At 42.5% G+C, this 13687-nt stretch overlaps 1 protein-coding gene across 2 annotated transcripts in view; it reads left to right on the forward strand.

Annotated features, from left to right (window-relative positions):
• RNF216 (ring finger protein 216) overlaps positions 1-13687 on the forward strand; it is a 120275-nt gene that overhangs the window by 19700 nt on the left and 86888 nt on the right. For both annotated transcript variants that reach the window (XM_040231356.1, XM_040231362.1), the window contains exons 6-8: positions 5132-5234; positions 6856-7020; positions 12122-12236. In XM_040231356.1, the coding sequence (XP_040087290.1) occupies positions 5132-5234; positions 6856-7020; positions 12122-12236 (383 nt within the window). The remainder of the gene's footprint in view (positions 1-5131; positions 5235-6855; positions 7021-12121; positions 12237-13687) is intronic.

Below are 13687 nucleotides of genomic sequence, written 5' to 3' on the forward strand. Positions count from 1 at the left end.
GGGTTAAGTATAGTTATTGCATTTTTGCACAGCTGCCATGACTGACCATCTCCAGAATGTTTTCATCTTCCCAAACTGGCACTCTGTCCCCAGTCCCTCTTCTGAGCCCCTGGCAACTACTGTTTTGCTTTCTGTCTTTGTGAATTTGGCTCCTCTAGAGACCTCATGTAGGTGAAATCATACAATATTTGTCCTTTTATGGCTGGCTTATTTCAGTTAGCATTATGTCTTTTTTAATCATCTTGTTAAAAGAGTTCTAGTTTTAATTGTATGCAGACTGTTTTCTGGGTCTTGCAGTCATGTGTGGTTGTAGGATTAAGATGTTTAATTCTGAGCATTGATACTACATATGTCTTGCTTGGGGCTTCCCCAGTGGCTCAGTGGGTAAAGAATCCGCCTGCAGTGCAGGAGACACAGGAGATGCCGGCTCCATCCCCTGGAGGAGGAACTGGCAGCCCACTCCAGTACTCTAGCCTGGGAAACCCTAGGGACCGAGGAGCCTGGCGGGCTGCAGTCTGTGGGGTCGCACAGAGTCGGGCAAGTCTCTTTCTGCTTATGCTCTTTCACCTCCTTCTAGTCTGCAAAAGTGGAACAGCTGTAAATTTATAAAGAACAATAGACACTGAATTTAATTATATTTTCAGCTATTTAATACAGGTTATTTTAATTAAACAAAAGAGTACTCCAAGATTGTATTGTGTACCGTAGAATTCAGCAGGGGTGTGAGTGGGAGCTGGCTGCCATGACCAAGTGTGAAGGGCCCTCTCTGAGATTAGCAGCCCAGAGGAAATGGATTTTTCTGACTTGTACCAAGGCATTGTTGGTGCCATTGGTAGCCCTGTCTGTCCCCTCCATTGAGGGGCAGCCGCTACTTTCAGTTTTTTAAACCAGGTTGGAATCAAGGTTTCATAATGTATTTGTTGACCTTTTTAGCTTCTTGATCTAGTATAGTCCCCGCTTATTTTTTTTTTGTTACAGATTTTCCCCCCTATAATTTTTGAACATAAAAAAGTTGAAAAACTGTAAAGTGAATACCCTATATCCACCACCTAGTTTATTATCTGATATTCTGCTGTAAGGAAAATTTTGCTATTTTCCTCCACTTGCTTGTTTTTTAAATTACTATAGACATGGAAGTTTTGTATAAGTGGTGTTTTATAATTAGTTTTTTTATAATTATATAAATTAAATTTATAATTATTTTTCTTTTTGATAGTGGATTATCAAAATTAATAAACTTTTTTTTTAGAGCAGTTTTAAAGTCATGACAAAATTGAACAGAAATCACTACACTTTTACAGTGAAAAATATCTCCTAGATGTCCACTAAACTAAAAAATAACTAATTTTTTTTAATGTACCTTTTTAGTTCTTGGAATGAAAACATACTTTTTTTCAGAGCAAATATAATTTTGGATTTTTAATGAAGTAATGTTAAGTAAAAAATACTTTTCATTGTTTTCTTCATGGTGTTAATGATCACCTTTAATTAAAAATTATTCTGTTGAATTTTCCTCTTTGTTAATTTTTCTCATCTTTGTTATTCTCCTTGTTCATAGTTTCACTAATGTTCTGATAAATGTTATTCTACATTAGTCCATATAGTAATTTCCTTTTTTAAAATTATACTCCAGATCCGGAAACCCTAAAGTTTGGAATCAGGGATTATAAATAGATTCATGATGCTTGAAACATATTTCCAAATAGCTTTCCAGTGGTCCGTGCTCACTCGCTCAGTTGTGTCTGACTCTTCTAGTAAATTTTAAAGTAACCCTTTGGAGAAGGCGATGGCACCCCACTCCAGTACTCTTGCCTGGAAAATCCCATGAGCGGAGGAGTATGGTAAGCTGCAGTCCATGGGGTCACGAAGAGTCAGACATGACTGATCGACTTCACTTTCACTTTTCACTTTCATGCGTTGGAGAAGGAAAATGGCAACTCACTCCAGTGTTCTTGCCTGGAGAATCCCAGGGACGGGGGAGCCTGGTGGGCTGCTGTCTGTGGGTCACACAGAGTTGGCATGACTGAAGCGACTTAGCAGCAGCAGCAGCAGCAAAGTAACCCTTTAGAAATTTAGTATACTTTAATGTTTCTCTCTCATTCTGTAGATGAATATATTGTTTTTTAAATACCTACAAGGTTAGTTGTCTGCAGTATCAGTAAAATGTGATCAGATTGACAGATCCTGTGACAATTTGTCCTCCTTCCTCGTGAGTCTCGCACACATCCTTTTCTCTTGGGACTTACCAACTCTGTCCCTAATGCAAAGTCTTATGAATTCCAGTGGAAAGGAAATGTTCAGTAATTGTATTGAATACTTTCAAAGCTACAGTCTGGTTTTTTTATATGTATGATTTATTAGTTTATGTTTTATTGTACTGGGTCTTTGTTGCTGCATAGGGACTTCCTCTAGTTGTGACAGGTGGAGGCTACTGTCCGTTGCAGTGCTCGGGCTTCTCATTGCAGTTGCTTCTCGTTGCGGAGCACGGGCTCTCTGGTGCTCAGGCTTCAGTAGTTGTGGCGCAGGGACTTAGCTGCCCTATGGCCCGTGCAGTCTTCCCGGACCAGAGATCACACCCGTATACCCAGCATTGGCAGGAGGATTCTTATCCACCGTACTACCAGGGAAGTCCTACTGTTTGATTTTCCTGACTCTGTTTTCCTTTTGTCCCTGGACTTTTGAGACTGAATTGTTAATTCTCATAACTGATTTAAATGTTGTTAATGTAGGGCTGAAAGGAGGCCCAGAGCAGAGTAGAGCAGGCTGATATTTTGTGGGGCTGACTCTCCAACATTTTGTGTCCAGTCTTTGTCATCTTTAATTGTAACCAGCTGGTCATTTTAGCAGGAGAAGCCTGTTACCCAGAGAGCCTTCTGTGACAGTAACCTGCTCTCTTTAAGACTTTACCCACATATGATGCAACTTAAATTGGATCGAGGCAGCAACAACTATTAAAGAACAAAGGCTAGAAATATTAGCCTGGCTTACTTAGTGGGAGTGCTTTCTCAAAACCCTTTAGCTTGTCAGGTCAGATCAAGCATGGAATAATATCAATAGGTGGGCAGATCTGAGTTCTGACAAGCCTCCCACTGCCTTTGCCCCAGGCTGTAAATATTAATGTATTTGGTTGCAGCATATATCTGTAGAAAGGAAACTCTGTTCTTAATTATCTATGTCACTGAATATCATTTAACTCCAGGAAGGTTGTGTTGGTGGGGGTAGAGGAGATTTTTAAATGGAAATGAATTTTGACAGTTCAAAGTGACAGCCTCTGATAGCCGACAGGTGGGATTCCACATCTTGCATCATGTTGATATGAGAAGTTTTTCATCGTGTGGAAAATACAAAATGAATTGCTAAGAACAGAACCTCTAAAATAGGTTTAGAAAATGCATTTAGAAAATGTGTAAAAATAGAAATTTTTAAAGGATGAGATTTTAAAACTAGAAACAGGAGTTTTAATTCTTTCTTCCAAGATCATCTTGCATACACCCCATTTGAGCCACCTGGCTTCATTCATGCATGGCTGTTCTATCAAAGAAGATTCTTGTTTATTTGACCTTTTCATCCTTCTCCAGATTCCTGGTTTTTGCCCGTTTGTTGGCCTTTGATAGCCACACTTATCTGAACATTACAAACAAGTAAGGTTCAAATGGAGGCGCTCTTGCACACCTGGTTTATAATATGTCCAGGTGTGTATGAGAAAGGGATTGTTTGGAACTCCATGCCTTTCTCCACAAATACTGAGTTCTTCATGGTGACTGAGTCTCAGCTACCCTTCAGAGATTGTATAACCTGTGGTGCTCATCAGTTTGTACTGGAACAAAGAGTCAACCAGTGACCATGGTTTTAAAGGGAAGTGTGCTCAGAATTCTTGAGGAACGTGTCTCCCCTTGCTACTGTTGTAATATGAGAAAGGGGTTTTCCCTCTCAAGCCTTGTGGCGTGTGTTCCAGAGAACTAGGCATAGTGATAGGAAGAGAGCTTAACAGGAAAGTGCATGTGGGGTTCCTGCAAGTGATGATGAAGAAAAGGGTGTTGAAGGGTGCTTGACCAGTCCTGGAGCAGCAGAAGGAGGGCGCGTTGCCATTGGGCCAGTGCTTAGGGCCCTGAGGGGGTCTGCGCAAGAGGCATGCCTCCCCAGTGTTGAGTCCCTGAACACTGGCGCCAGGTGAGAAGAGGAGCAGGAGGGGAGCACTTTCTCTCTGACTCTTTCTGCTGGACCTGTCTTCGTTAGAGGCTGTACTCCTGACACTCAGGAGAAGACCTGAGGAGAGTCATGGTGGGGCACCTTCGAGGCAGTCTGCAGGAGAAAGGAAGAAAGCTGGAGTAGAGGGGAGGCCCCACCTGCCGTCTGACTGGGCAGCTTTCTTGCTGCTGAAGTGGCTCATGCCGCACACCCCTAGCTGTCCTTGTCACTGTGGAATATCCCAAGAGCACAGAGTGTTGCTGTGTTTGGTTTTTATAGGCTGAAGGGCCTTGCTAGTTAAATTTGTAAATCTGGGCAGTGATATATTTTATGGGTTATTCTCCTTATCCTTGCTTTTGAAAGATTTCATGGTAGTGATTAAAAAGACGAGGCTGTGCTTTTGGAACAGAGAGAGTTTTTTCTTAAGCAAACATGGTCTGTTCCTTCAGCCTTACAGTGAACTGAGCATCCCTCAAATCGTCATGGTGATTTATTTACCATAGGGTTAAAAAAAGTATTACTGAATTAGCACGGCTCTTTTATGTTCTGTTTATTAACTCTTAGAAAACTAGTTTTAATTGTGAATGTGAGTACAGACTTTTCCCCCATCCCTTATTTGTTAATAGTTTTCCTGACAAATGATAGATAACTTTCATCTAAATTCTCCAGTTCCATGCAGTTCAACCAGTAAGCACTAACAGAAATCTCGGAGGAGTTTACCTCTATCGGTATGTTTATTGCTTTTCACATTAGCAAGTGAAAATAGAAATTCAGTGGAACGTCTTTAGTTGTTCATTTGTTTTTCTGATTTGCAAATATTTTCATTCCCTGATAGGTCAATTAGAGTGTGAGTAGACGTTTTATTTTCATACATTATGTTTGAATCAGTGAGCAAGTGTGGCATTTGGAAGCAGTGTGACAGTAACATCATTTATTTTTACAGACTTTGTAATTTTCTTCTGGAAAATCCAGATTATCCAAAGAGAGAAGACAGAATCCTTATGAATCCCAACAGTAGCCTGCTTGCCAGCCAAGATGAGATGAAGGCAAGTGCGCTCTTGTTTTGCAGTGTCTACTTGGAAATTCTCTCCTCTTCTCATCATTTTTAAGGGAATAAAGTGCTTTGTCAAGATGCATTTTTTAAGACTAGCCAGGAAAATAGGCTTTTCAGAATACGTATTTTAGTGGGATTCCCCCCAAGTCACCTTGAGTTCTGTGTTTGCCTTCTTTCATTGTAATTCCATCTTCCCTTCCCATAAAGAATTAAACAAATCCTCCATATCTTTAATTCCACAGAGCAAGTTCCTAAGGTGAATCAAGAATTGGCCAGGACTCTTTGTATCATCTTAGGGTTTAACATTTTATTAAGAACTTTTCAAACACACAGTAAAGCCAAAAGAACTTTCTATTGATTTCCTGTATGCACACCAGCCAGTACTATTAAAAGTTAGCGTTTTACTGTGTCCAGTTTGTCCCATATCCTTCCCTCTGTCCATCAGCGCATCCCTCTTATATTTTATTATAACCCACTTCAGAACAAATTGCAAAAACATCCGTACTCTGCTGCATAAATACTTTAGCATGCAGATTGTTGCCTAGAGTTTAATATCTGTTTTTCTTTTTTTGAGTAAGGTTTATATACAGTGCATACACCTGTGTAACCAAATCCTGTGTCAAGACATAAACAGTTCGGTTTTTAAAAATCTTAATCATTGTCTTTATGTGTGGTCCAGACTAGCATTTAGTATGTTCAGTGGTTGAAGGAAAGTCTAGTTCAGAACTGCTTCACTGGTCTCTGTTGCACCATCCTTCCACTTCCCACAAACTCTTTTTGACTGTCTCTTTCATGTATGGTTATTACTCATTTTATTGCTCTTCATTTTATTGCACTTTATAGATATTACAGGTTTTGTTTTCACAGATTGAAGGTTTATGGCAACCCTGCCTTGAGCAAATCTGTCAGTGCCATTTTCCCAACAACTTCTGTTCACTTCGTATCTCTGTTACATTTTGGTAATTCTCACGATGTTTCTGACTTTTTTATTATTATTATATTTGTTATGATAATCTGTGATCAGTGACCTTTGATGTTACTATTGCAAAAAGATTGATTTGCTCAAATTTCCGATAATGGTTAGCATTTTTTAGCAATAAATTATGGAATTAATTGAAATATGTGCTTTTTTTTTTAAAGACATATACTGTTGCATGCTTACTAGACTACAGTATGGTATAATTTTAACTTTTCTAAAAGTTAGGAAACCAAACAATTTGTGTGACTCACTTTATTGTGAATCTAACTTCATTGCAGTGGTCTGAAACCAAACCTCCAGTATTCCTGAAGTATGCCTGTATTTTGTAGCTGGGGAAAAAAAAAACTCAGATTATTCTAAACATCTTTTGAAAAGGAAATGGCTAAAAACTTGTGTTCAAACCCCTGACTATACTTTTTCATCGTTCCAACTAACAAAACTAGTCTCCAGACTCCAGACAGCTTGTTTAACCTCTCTGAACATCATTTCTTCATCTTTGTTCAGGGCTGGTATCCTCCTTTAGAGTAACTATACAAGTCAGATTATTCTGTTCTTCAGTAAGTAATTCTTCAGATGATTTCCTTCTAGAAATGCACTGTCTGGCCTCTAATGTTGTGCCTCTCTCTCGTTTCAGTTGCCTACAATAGACTTTTTTGACTATTCTAAATTGGCTCCTCTTGACCAGCGCTGCTTCATCCAAGCTGCCGACCTCCTGATGGCCGACTTCAAAATGCTTAGCAGTCAGGACATCAAGTGGGCCCTGCACGAGCTCAAAGGACACTATGCAATCACCCGAAAGGTGCTCTACTTGGTCTTCTGGTGGGGCACACCTCTTGACTGCTTCTTCCCGTGCTAACAGGATGGAGAGTTCAGCTTGCAGAAGTTGGGGTGGTTTATGATGGCAAAGAGCTCAGGAGTTTGTCAGGGTGAAGATATGTAGGCAAAGGGATTGCTGATCAGAAAGAACTGAATGAACAGAAACACAGATCAGAAGCAGGAAAGGTCTGGTCTGACCATAAGGACCTGAATTTCCCCGTGGAATGTGGAGTGGAAGGGTGTGTTCCTCCCTGGTGTGCTTTCTGTCTTGGGGCTGGTCCCACGATCCTCCCCAAGATGGCTCAATTACCAGTTAACGTGAGGCAGAGTCCAAAGGGCCAGGAGCCTGGCACTGCCCAGGGAGTGGTGGTTTGCTTCAGAAGAGAGTGAGCAACTCCTGAAATCTCTCAAGGTTTTCATTCTTTCTTTTTGGACTCTAAATAAGATTCCACTTAAGGGCCTCTGTTCCAGATCTTAGAAGGGTGCTGGTCGCTAGTGAGTAGCAGACATGTTCCGTTTAGTGCAGCCCGCTGGACAGGCCCTTTGATGACAGCAGGGCAGAAGAGCACCACCAGTGGGTCCTTGACCTGTTCCTCTTCTCGCCTGCCTTTAAATCGGTTTCTCTTGCTGAAGTTCTGGTGACTCTTAGCAAGCAAATGTGGCGTTACTTTACCTGTTAAAACACCCACTGGGTCTTAACCTGAAAGAAGGGGAACATCGGTGAATGTGCTGAGTCCAGGCCCCTTTCTCCTCTACCTTGGTCAGATGCAGGCGTCTGTCAGCAGACTCCTGATTACAGGTGCATTTTAGTTAAAAATACTCTGAAGGGATCACAGAAATAATGCCTTCTATTTCTGATAGATAATGCCTTCTCATTCCCCCTGCTAAAGAGGGAATGTCTGTACTGTCATTCAGAAATGAATGAGCTTCCCCCCTCAAATTAATGACCTTGAGAAAGGAGGGGCGCTTTCATCTGTAGGGCCCTGTGTGGCATCTTTATTGATCCTGTGGTGCCTTATACATTTTCTGAGCTCCCAGGAAGCCCAGATGAAAAATAGAAGGGTAGCAGCAGGAGACAGCTCCCATGGTCTGGAGGTGGGTTGGTCCTCATTAGAAATGTCCCTGCCTGCATCCTGAGGTCAGTAAAAGTGACTTCGCTAGCGGGTGCTTCTCCACATTGAAGGTCTGATCATCCCCCAGCTTGTCGTTATTTGGGTGGAAATTGTAGAGTTTTATGGCTCAGTTCTTGTTCATAGCTTCCATATCCTTTTCCTCATTTGTCTGGCCCTTTATATTTTTTGTGGTGTCTGTTTGTTTGGGCTGTTAATCTAAGATTTTACAGGATTTTGAAAAGAGATGGGTTGGGCTGCTTGAATGAACATCAGGTATTTAAGGTGAAATAATGTTTGACAAAAGCTAAAATCTGGTGTGCCCTTTTATAATGTCTCCCTGTTGTACACACAGGGTGCACGAGCCTTGTGCCTTATAGGAAGTCACACTCACATGGGCAGGGAGGCAGAAAACACACCCTGAGGGGCTTCCTCACTACAGCAGTAGGGCGTCCTCTCTGCACCACTCCCCAAACATGCTGAAGGCTTAGGGAAGGTATGCTGACTAAGGCAGGGTCAGTTCTCCATGGATTGCTGTTTTTTTCCCTGTTTACTGTAAACATCAGAGGCTTACAGGAGTAGAGATGGTATTGTAACAATCCCCTGCATACTGTCACTCCCCTTCAGCAGTTGCCAGCTCCTGCCCAGTCTTGTATTTCCACCCTTACCCACCTACCCCTACCTGAAGTAAATTCTAGGCTTCATTTCATTTTTTTCATCCATAAAGTATTTCAGTATTAATTTTTAAAAGATAAAGGCAAAATATTTTAAAATCTAATCAAAATACCATTATCACACCTTAAAAATTAACATCATCAGATATCCAGTCAGCATTCAGATTCTCTGAATATGTCATAAATCTTTAAACAGCTTGTTTGGTCACAGAATTCCAAGTAAAATATGTTTATTGCGTGTGGTTGGTGAGTTCTTGAATCTCTTAATCTGCAAGCTCTCTTTCTCCTTTGTTTTTCCTTACTGCTTATTTGTTGGGAAAAAAAAAACTGGTTCGTTTTTTATCTTACAGGCTTCCACAGTCTGAGTTTTTCTGACTGCACCCCTGCATTATAATTAAACAGTTCATCTGTTTCCTATAAATTGGTTACATCCAGAATCTTGATCAAACTTAGATTTGATTTCTCGCTTGTATTTTAGTTCTAGTTCTGCCACTTGTTAGTCTTAAACTTGCAGAACTTCATGCCTGCTGCTTTCTCCGTGCCTGCCTTGTGACTGTCATCTTGGGATTTTCCTTCACCTTGCCTTTTGAAAAAGATAAATTTTCTTTACTTTATTGAGTTCACCAAAAAGTTCATTCAGATATCTGTGTACCATCTTACAGAAAAGCATGGACCAACTCTTTGGCCAGCCCGGAGATCCTGACAACTCTCTGTGTCTTGCTTTACACACTCACACTTGACTGATGGTTCGAGTAGATTGAAAATTTCCCCTCCTGCCACAGGTGCGACTACCTCTTTCAGGCAGTTCGCTGAGTGCCTGCCATAGGTCACACATTGGGAATGGCACAGTGGACATACAGGTTTCTTCCCTCATGAAACTTAATGCTGGTGGACAGGGCCATCTTTTTTAACCCATCCTTTAACTTCTGTTGTGTGAGATGGTCATTCTCAGGGTCTTACTTAGGCTTCTTAGGTTTCTCCCTCCATGTCCTTATCTCCATACAGGTAACATATCTCTGTCTCTGGACTTGGCCTTCCCACCAGGCTCCACAGAGGAGTCCCTGTCTACTTCTCAGCTTTTACATCATCAGATGCCAGTTGTCGTGTTTTTAGGTCATCCCTTAAAGGATGTCACAGATGCCCTGAAAATTGTAACCAGCCTCAATCCTTGATTGTTAAAACTAATACTTTGGGTATTTGATTTGCGAGTTACCTCATTTATAAAATGCAAGTCACAGTAACTTGTCTTGTTCCCTCTCTTGGGTTTTAGAGAATAGCCTTGGTTGAAGGGCGGGGTATTTGCCTGTAGATAAAATGTGGTATGAATTAGTCTTACAGCTGAGTACAGACACTGGTGCCTAAGAATTTGTGGGGAATACCTTGTATAGTGGGAATTCCGGAAAGAAAGGAAGCAAGGGAGGAGGCACCATAGCTGTGGAGGACAGTGATCAGGGATATAGATAGGTAGCAAGGTGAAACTTGGTGGAATTCACTGAATCTGACTGAGGACATAGTGACGCCAAAGAGAGGAGCTATAGTTCCAAGACTGGCCTGAGTCCTGTCCTCGCTTTAATTAAGGTTTGCCCTTCTCTGTAGCCTTGCTTCCCTCTACTGTGAAATAAATAATAACTTCCCTCAGAGGATTGCAGTGAGAATTAAATGGGCTAAGTTAAGGACTTGAAAGGGCTGCATGCAGTGCCCAGCTTATAGGAGGTGCAGACAGCAAATGGCAATTCCCTTTTGATTCCCACACTGAGAAGCTTTGAAAAGGAAGGGAGATAGGAGTTAGGTTAAGATGTGGGGCTGATCCTCTCTCTCAAAATACTGGTTTTGTTACCACTTTGCCACAGGGGTGCACAGCTGTTTAAGATGAACAGGTTCAGAATGATTGATGAGCAGCATTCCTATAACACGTGCACATCCCTGTAACCTTCTGTTTCCCGAGTGAGAGTCGGATCCAGATTGTGCATGTTGCTGAAGGCACGCTATGAGCTGTTGTAACAGTCCCTGTCATAGAGGCTCAGAGTCTAGGGGAGGAAGTGACGTGAAACAGATCACAAATAAGTATGCAATTACAACTGTGATAGCTATTCTGAAAGAGTATATAACTAGAGGGTGGTCCGAGAGGCTCTCCTGGAGCAAGTGACATTTAATCACACCCCTAAGTGTTGCATAAGCAGGAGGTCAGTAGGGAGGGAGGGCAGGGCATGGAAGACAGGGGTGTCATTTACTGGGATGAGGATTCCTGTAGAAGAGCTAATTTGGAGGGAAAGATAGTGAATTCTGTCCGGGAAACGCTGAACTGCCAGCATGCTGGGTGGGCCTCAGATATCTGAGTAAAAACAATTCATTGAGTGGCTGAATGGACCAAAAGTGGGGCAAATAATGGACTGGAGAAGGGATTTTGAGATTCGTCAGCATATAGAAAGTGACCTCACCAGCCTGGACGAGGATCTGAAGAGACTGTCAGGTGAGAAGGGAGCCAGGGCTACCTGGAAGACTCCCCGCGTAGAAACACTAGGCAGAGGGGCAGGCCACGTGGTGTCACTGCTGGGATCCAGGGGGCGAGGGCCGAAGCAGAGGCCCTGGACTGGGCCCTGTGTTAGGGAGGTGAGCAAGTGGAGAGGTGCAGTAGAGGCCAAGGCAGAGGGGCTGGCGCTCCTGGGAGACGAGGTGATGGCATGTGCAGGTGGCTTTTTTGATAAGCTTGGCTACAAACAAGGGAAGAAAGTGGAGCTGGTAGTTGGAAGAGGAAAGAGGTCTGGGAGGAAAGGTTTTCTTTTAAGATAGCAGAGACTTGATCACCTTTAAATGCCTATTGGAAAGATATAAAAAGAGGGAGAAGCTAAAGCTGTGGAAGAGAAGGGAGTATCTCTGGCGTAAGCATGTTGCGCTCCAGTGTTCAGTACAAAGTGGAGAAGTGAAAGCAGCGGGAACGTGGGGGACGTGGAGGCGGGATTGTTGGCCAGAGAAGCACCGTGTGACGTTGAGCCTGTGAAACGTGGCTTGCAGCCCCCTGCCACGTGGCTTAACCTGGGCTGACTCATGGGCACCTTCCGTAGTTTGTTTTCTCACGCACCGCTTCATCAGTCAGCATCTCGGTTCTGCCATGACAGCAGTTGTTGAAAGAGAAAATGAAGTAACGAAACACTGTCTGCTTGTTTTACCACTGTTTTTTCTGGTAAGCCATATAGGAAAGGCAGCTGAAACTGTGAGTCACAACGAGATTTGGGATTGCCTGGGTTTCACGTATTCTTGTGTCCCGTTTACAGCAGTAACCTTTCCCTTTCTCAATTTTTAGGCCTTTTCTGACGCCATTAAAAAATGGCAGGAGCTATCGCCAGAAACCAGTGGAAAAAGAAAAAAGAGAAAAGAAATGAATCAGTATTCTTACATAGATTTCAGATTTGAACAAGGTAATGGCCAAATGTGACTGTTAATGATGGTGAGCGGTCCCCTCCCACACAACCCAAAGGGGCCTCGTGGTGCGGCTGCCTGAAGTGCCCGGTCACAGCAGTCTGAGGAGTGTCACTGAGGTGACTGCTCTGATGGCACGGCAGTATTTTTGGAAAGTGGCTGCGTTGGTCATGTTCTTTCTGCTTAGGATATACCATGAAAGGAAAATTGTGTGTAGTGTTAGAGATTTGTGTGTAGGGACATTTTTAAGCTTGAGGGGAAAATGGGTCTTGAAGGTTTGACAAGAATTAACCTTGTGACTCCTTGGTGAAAAGTGGGCCAGTGCTTGGTTGCTTACTGCAGAGGAGCCATGTACACACCTGAGAGGGTGCGTTCTGCACAGCAAAAGCCACACAGCTCTTAAGTTGCCACTTAAACTGTTCAAAGTTTTGTTACTCATATTAATGAAATAACTGCTGAAAGCTCTTTCAAAGAGGTTACTTCTGGTCTAATTCCCCTCCTCACTGCCACCCTCCCAAAGGTAAACTTGCTGAATTTTGCAACAGACTTGATCTTAGTTGCTTGTGTCCAAGAAGAGTCCACTTCAACTTTTCCTGTGGATTATTTCATAAATGTTTCCCTTTTCTATTTGTCTTCCTGTAATTAATTTTATAACTTCAAGTGTGTCTAAATGGAAAATCCATGAGATAGCTATAGAGTTGGAAAGTATTTGAATTTCTGAACTCTTTAGGATCTAAAAGAAAATGTCCTAAGTCCTGACTTGTGAGGTCGGCAAGCTGCTCTCCTGACACAATGTTCTCACAGATATGTGGCAGAATGAAAGTGAGGACGGTGTATAGGCAGTTTTTCATTCTGTGTGTGTGTGTGAAGTTGCTCAGTCGTGTCCGACTCTGTGACCCCATGGACTGTAGCCCACCAGGCTCCTCTGTCCATGGGATTCTCCAGGCAAAAATACTGGAGTGGGTTGCCATTTCCTACTCTAGGGGATCTTCCCGACCCAGGGATTGAACCTGGGTCTCCTCCATTGTAGGCAGACACTTAACTGTTTGAGCCAGCAGGCAACCCTGTTTAGGCTAGGCATGCTTAACTAGGCATACTAACACGCAGTCATTCATAATGTACTTGTTTCTGACGTTCCGTGGTAGAGAAAAGGAGGTATCACGTCACAAGGTGGTCTACTCCCTTCTTGGTCAGCTGTGTCTCGTAGAAAGTTCTTCCTTTATATCACGCCAGGAATGTACCTCCTGAGGTTTTCTGCGATGGTTGTAGTTCTTTGCCTCTGAAAGGATTTAAAATATGGTGCCTCTTCATCCTCCCAGTTGCCCTTCTTTCTGTCTTTCTCTAGCTTGTCTTTATCTCTTTGAGAGGTTGGGTGTACAAGGCTGGATACAGTACTCCAAATGAGGTCTGCTGTTTCGAGGCAGCAGCTGGGATTTAGGTTCTATAATTT

The sequence above is a fragment of the Oryx dammah genome, unplaced genomic scaffold, assembly GCF_014754425.2.
Source record: "Oryx dammah isolate SB20612 unplaced genomic scaffold, SCBI_Odam_1.1 HiC_scaffold_2, whole genome shotgun sequence".
NCBI lineage: Eukaryota > Metazoa > Chordata > Mammalia > Artiodactyla > Bovidae > Oryx > Oryx dammah.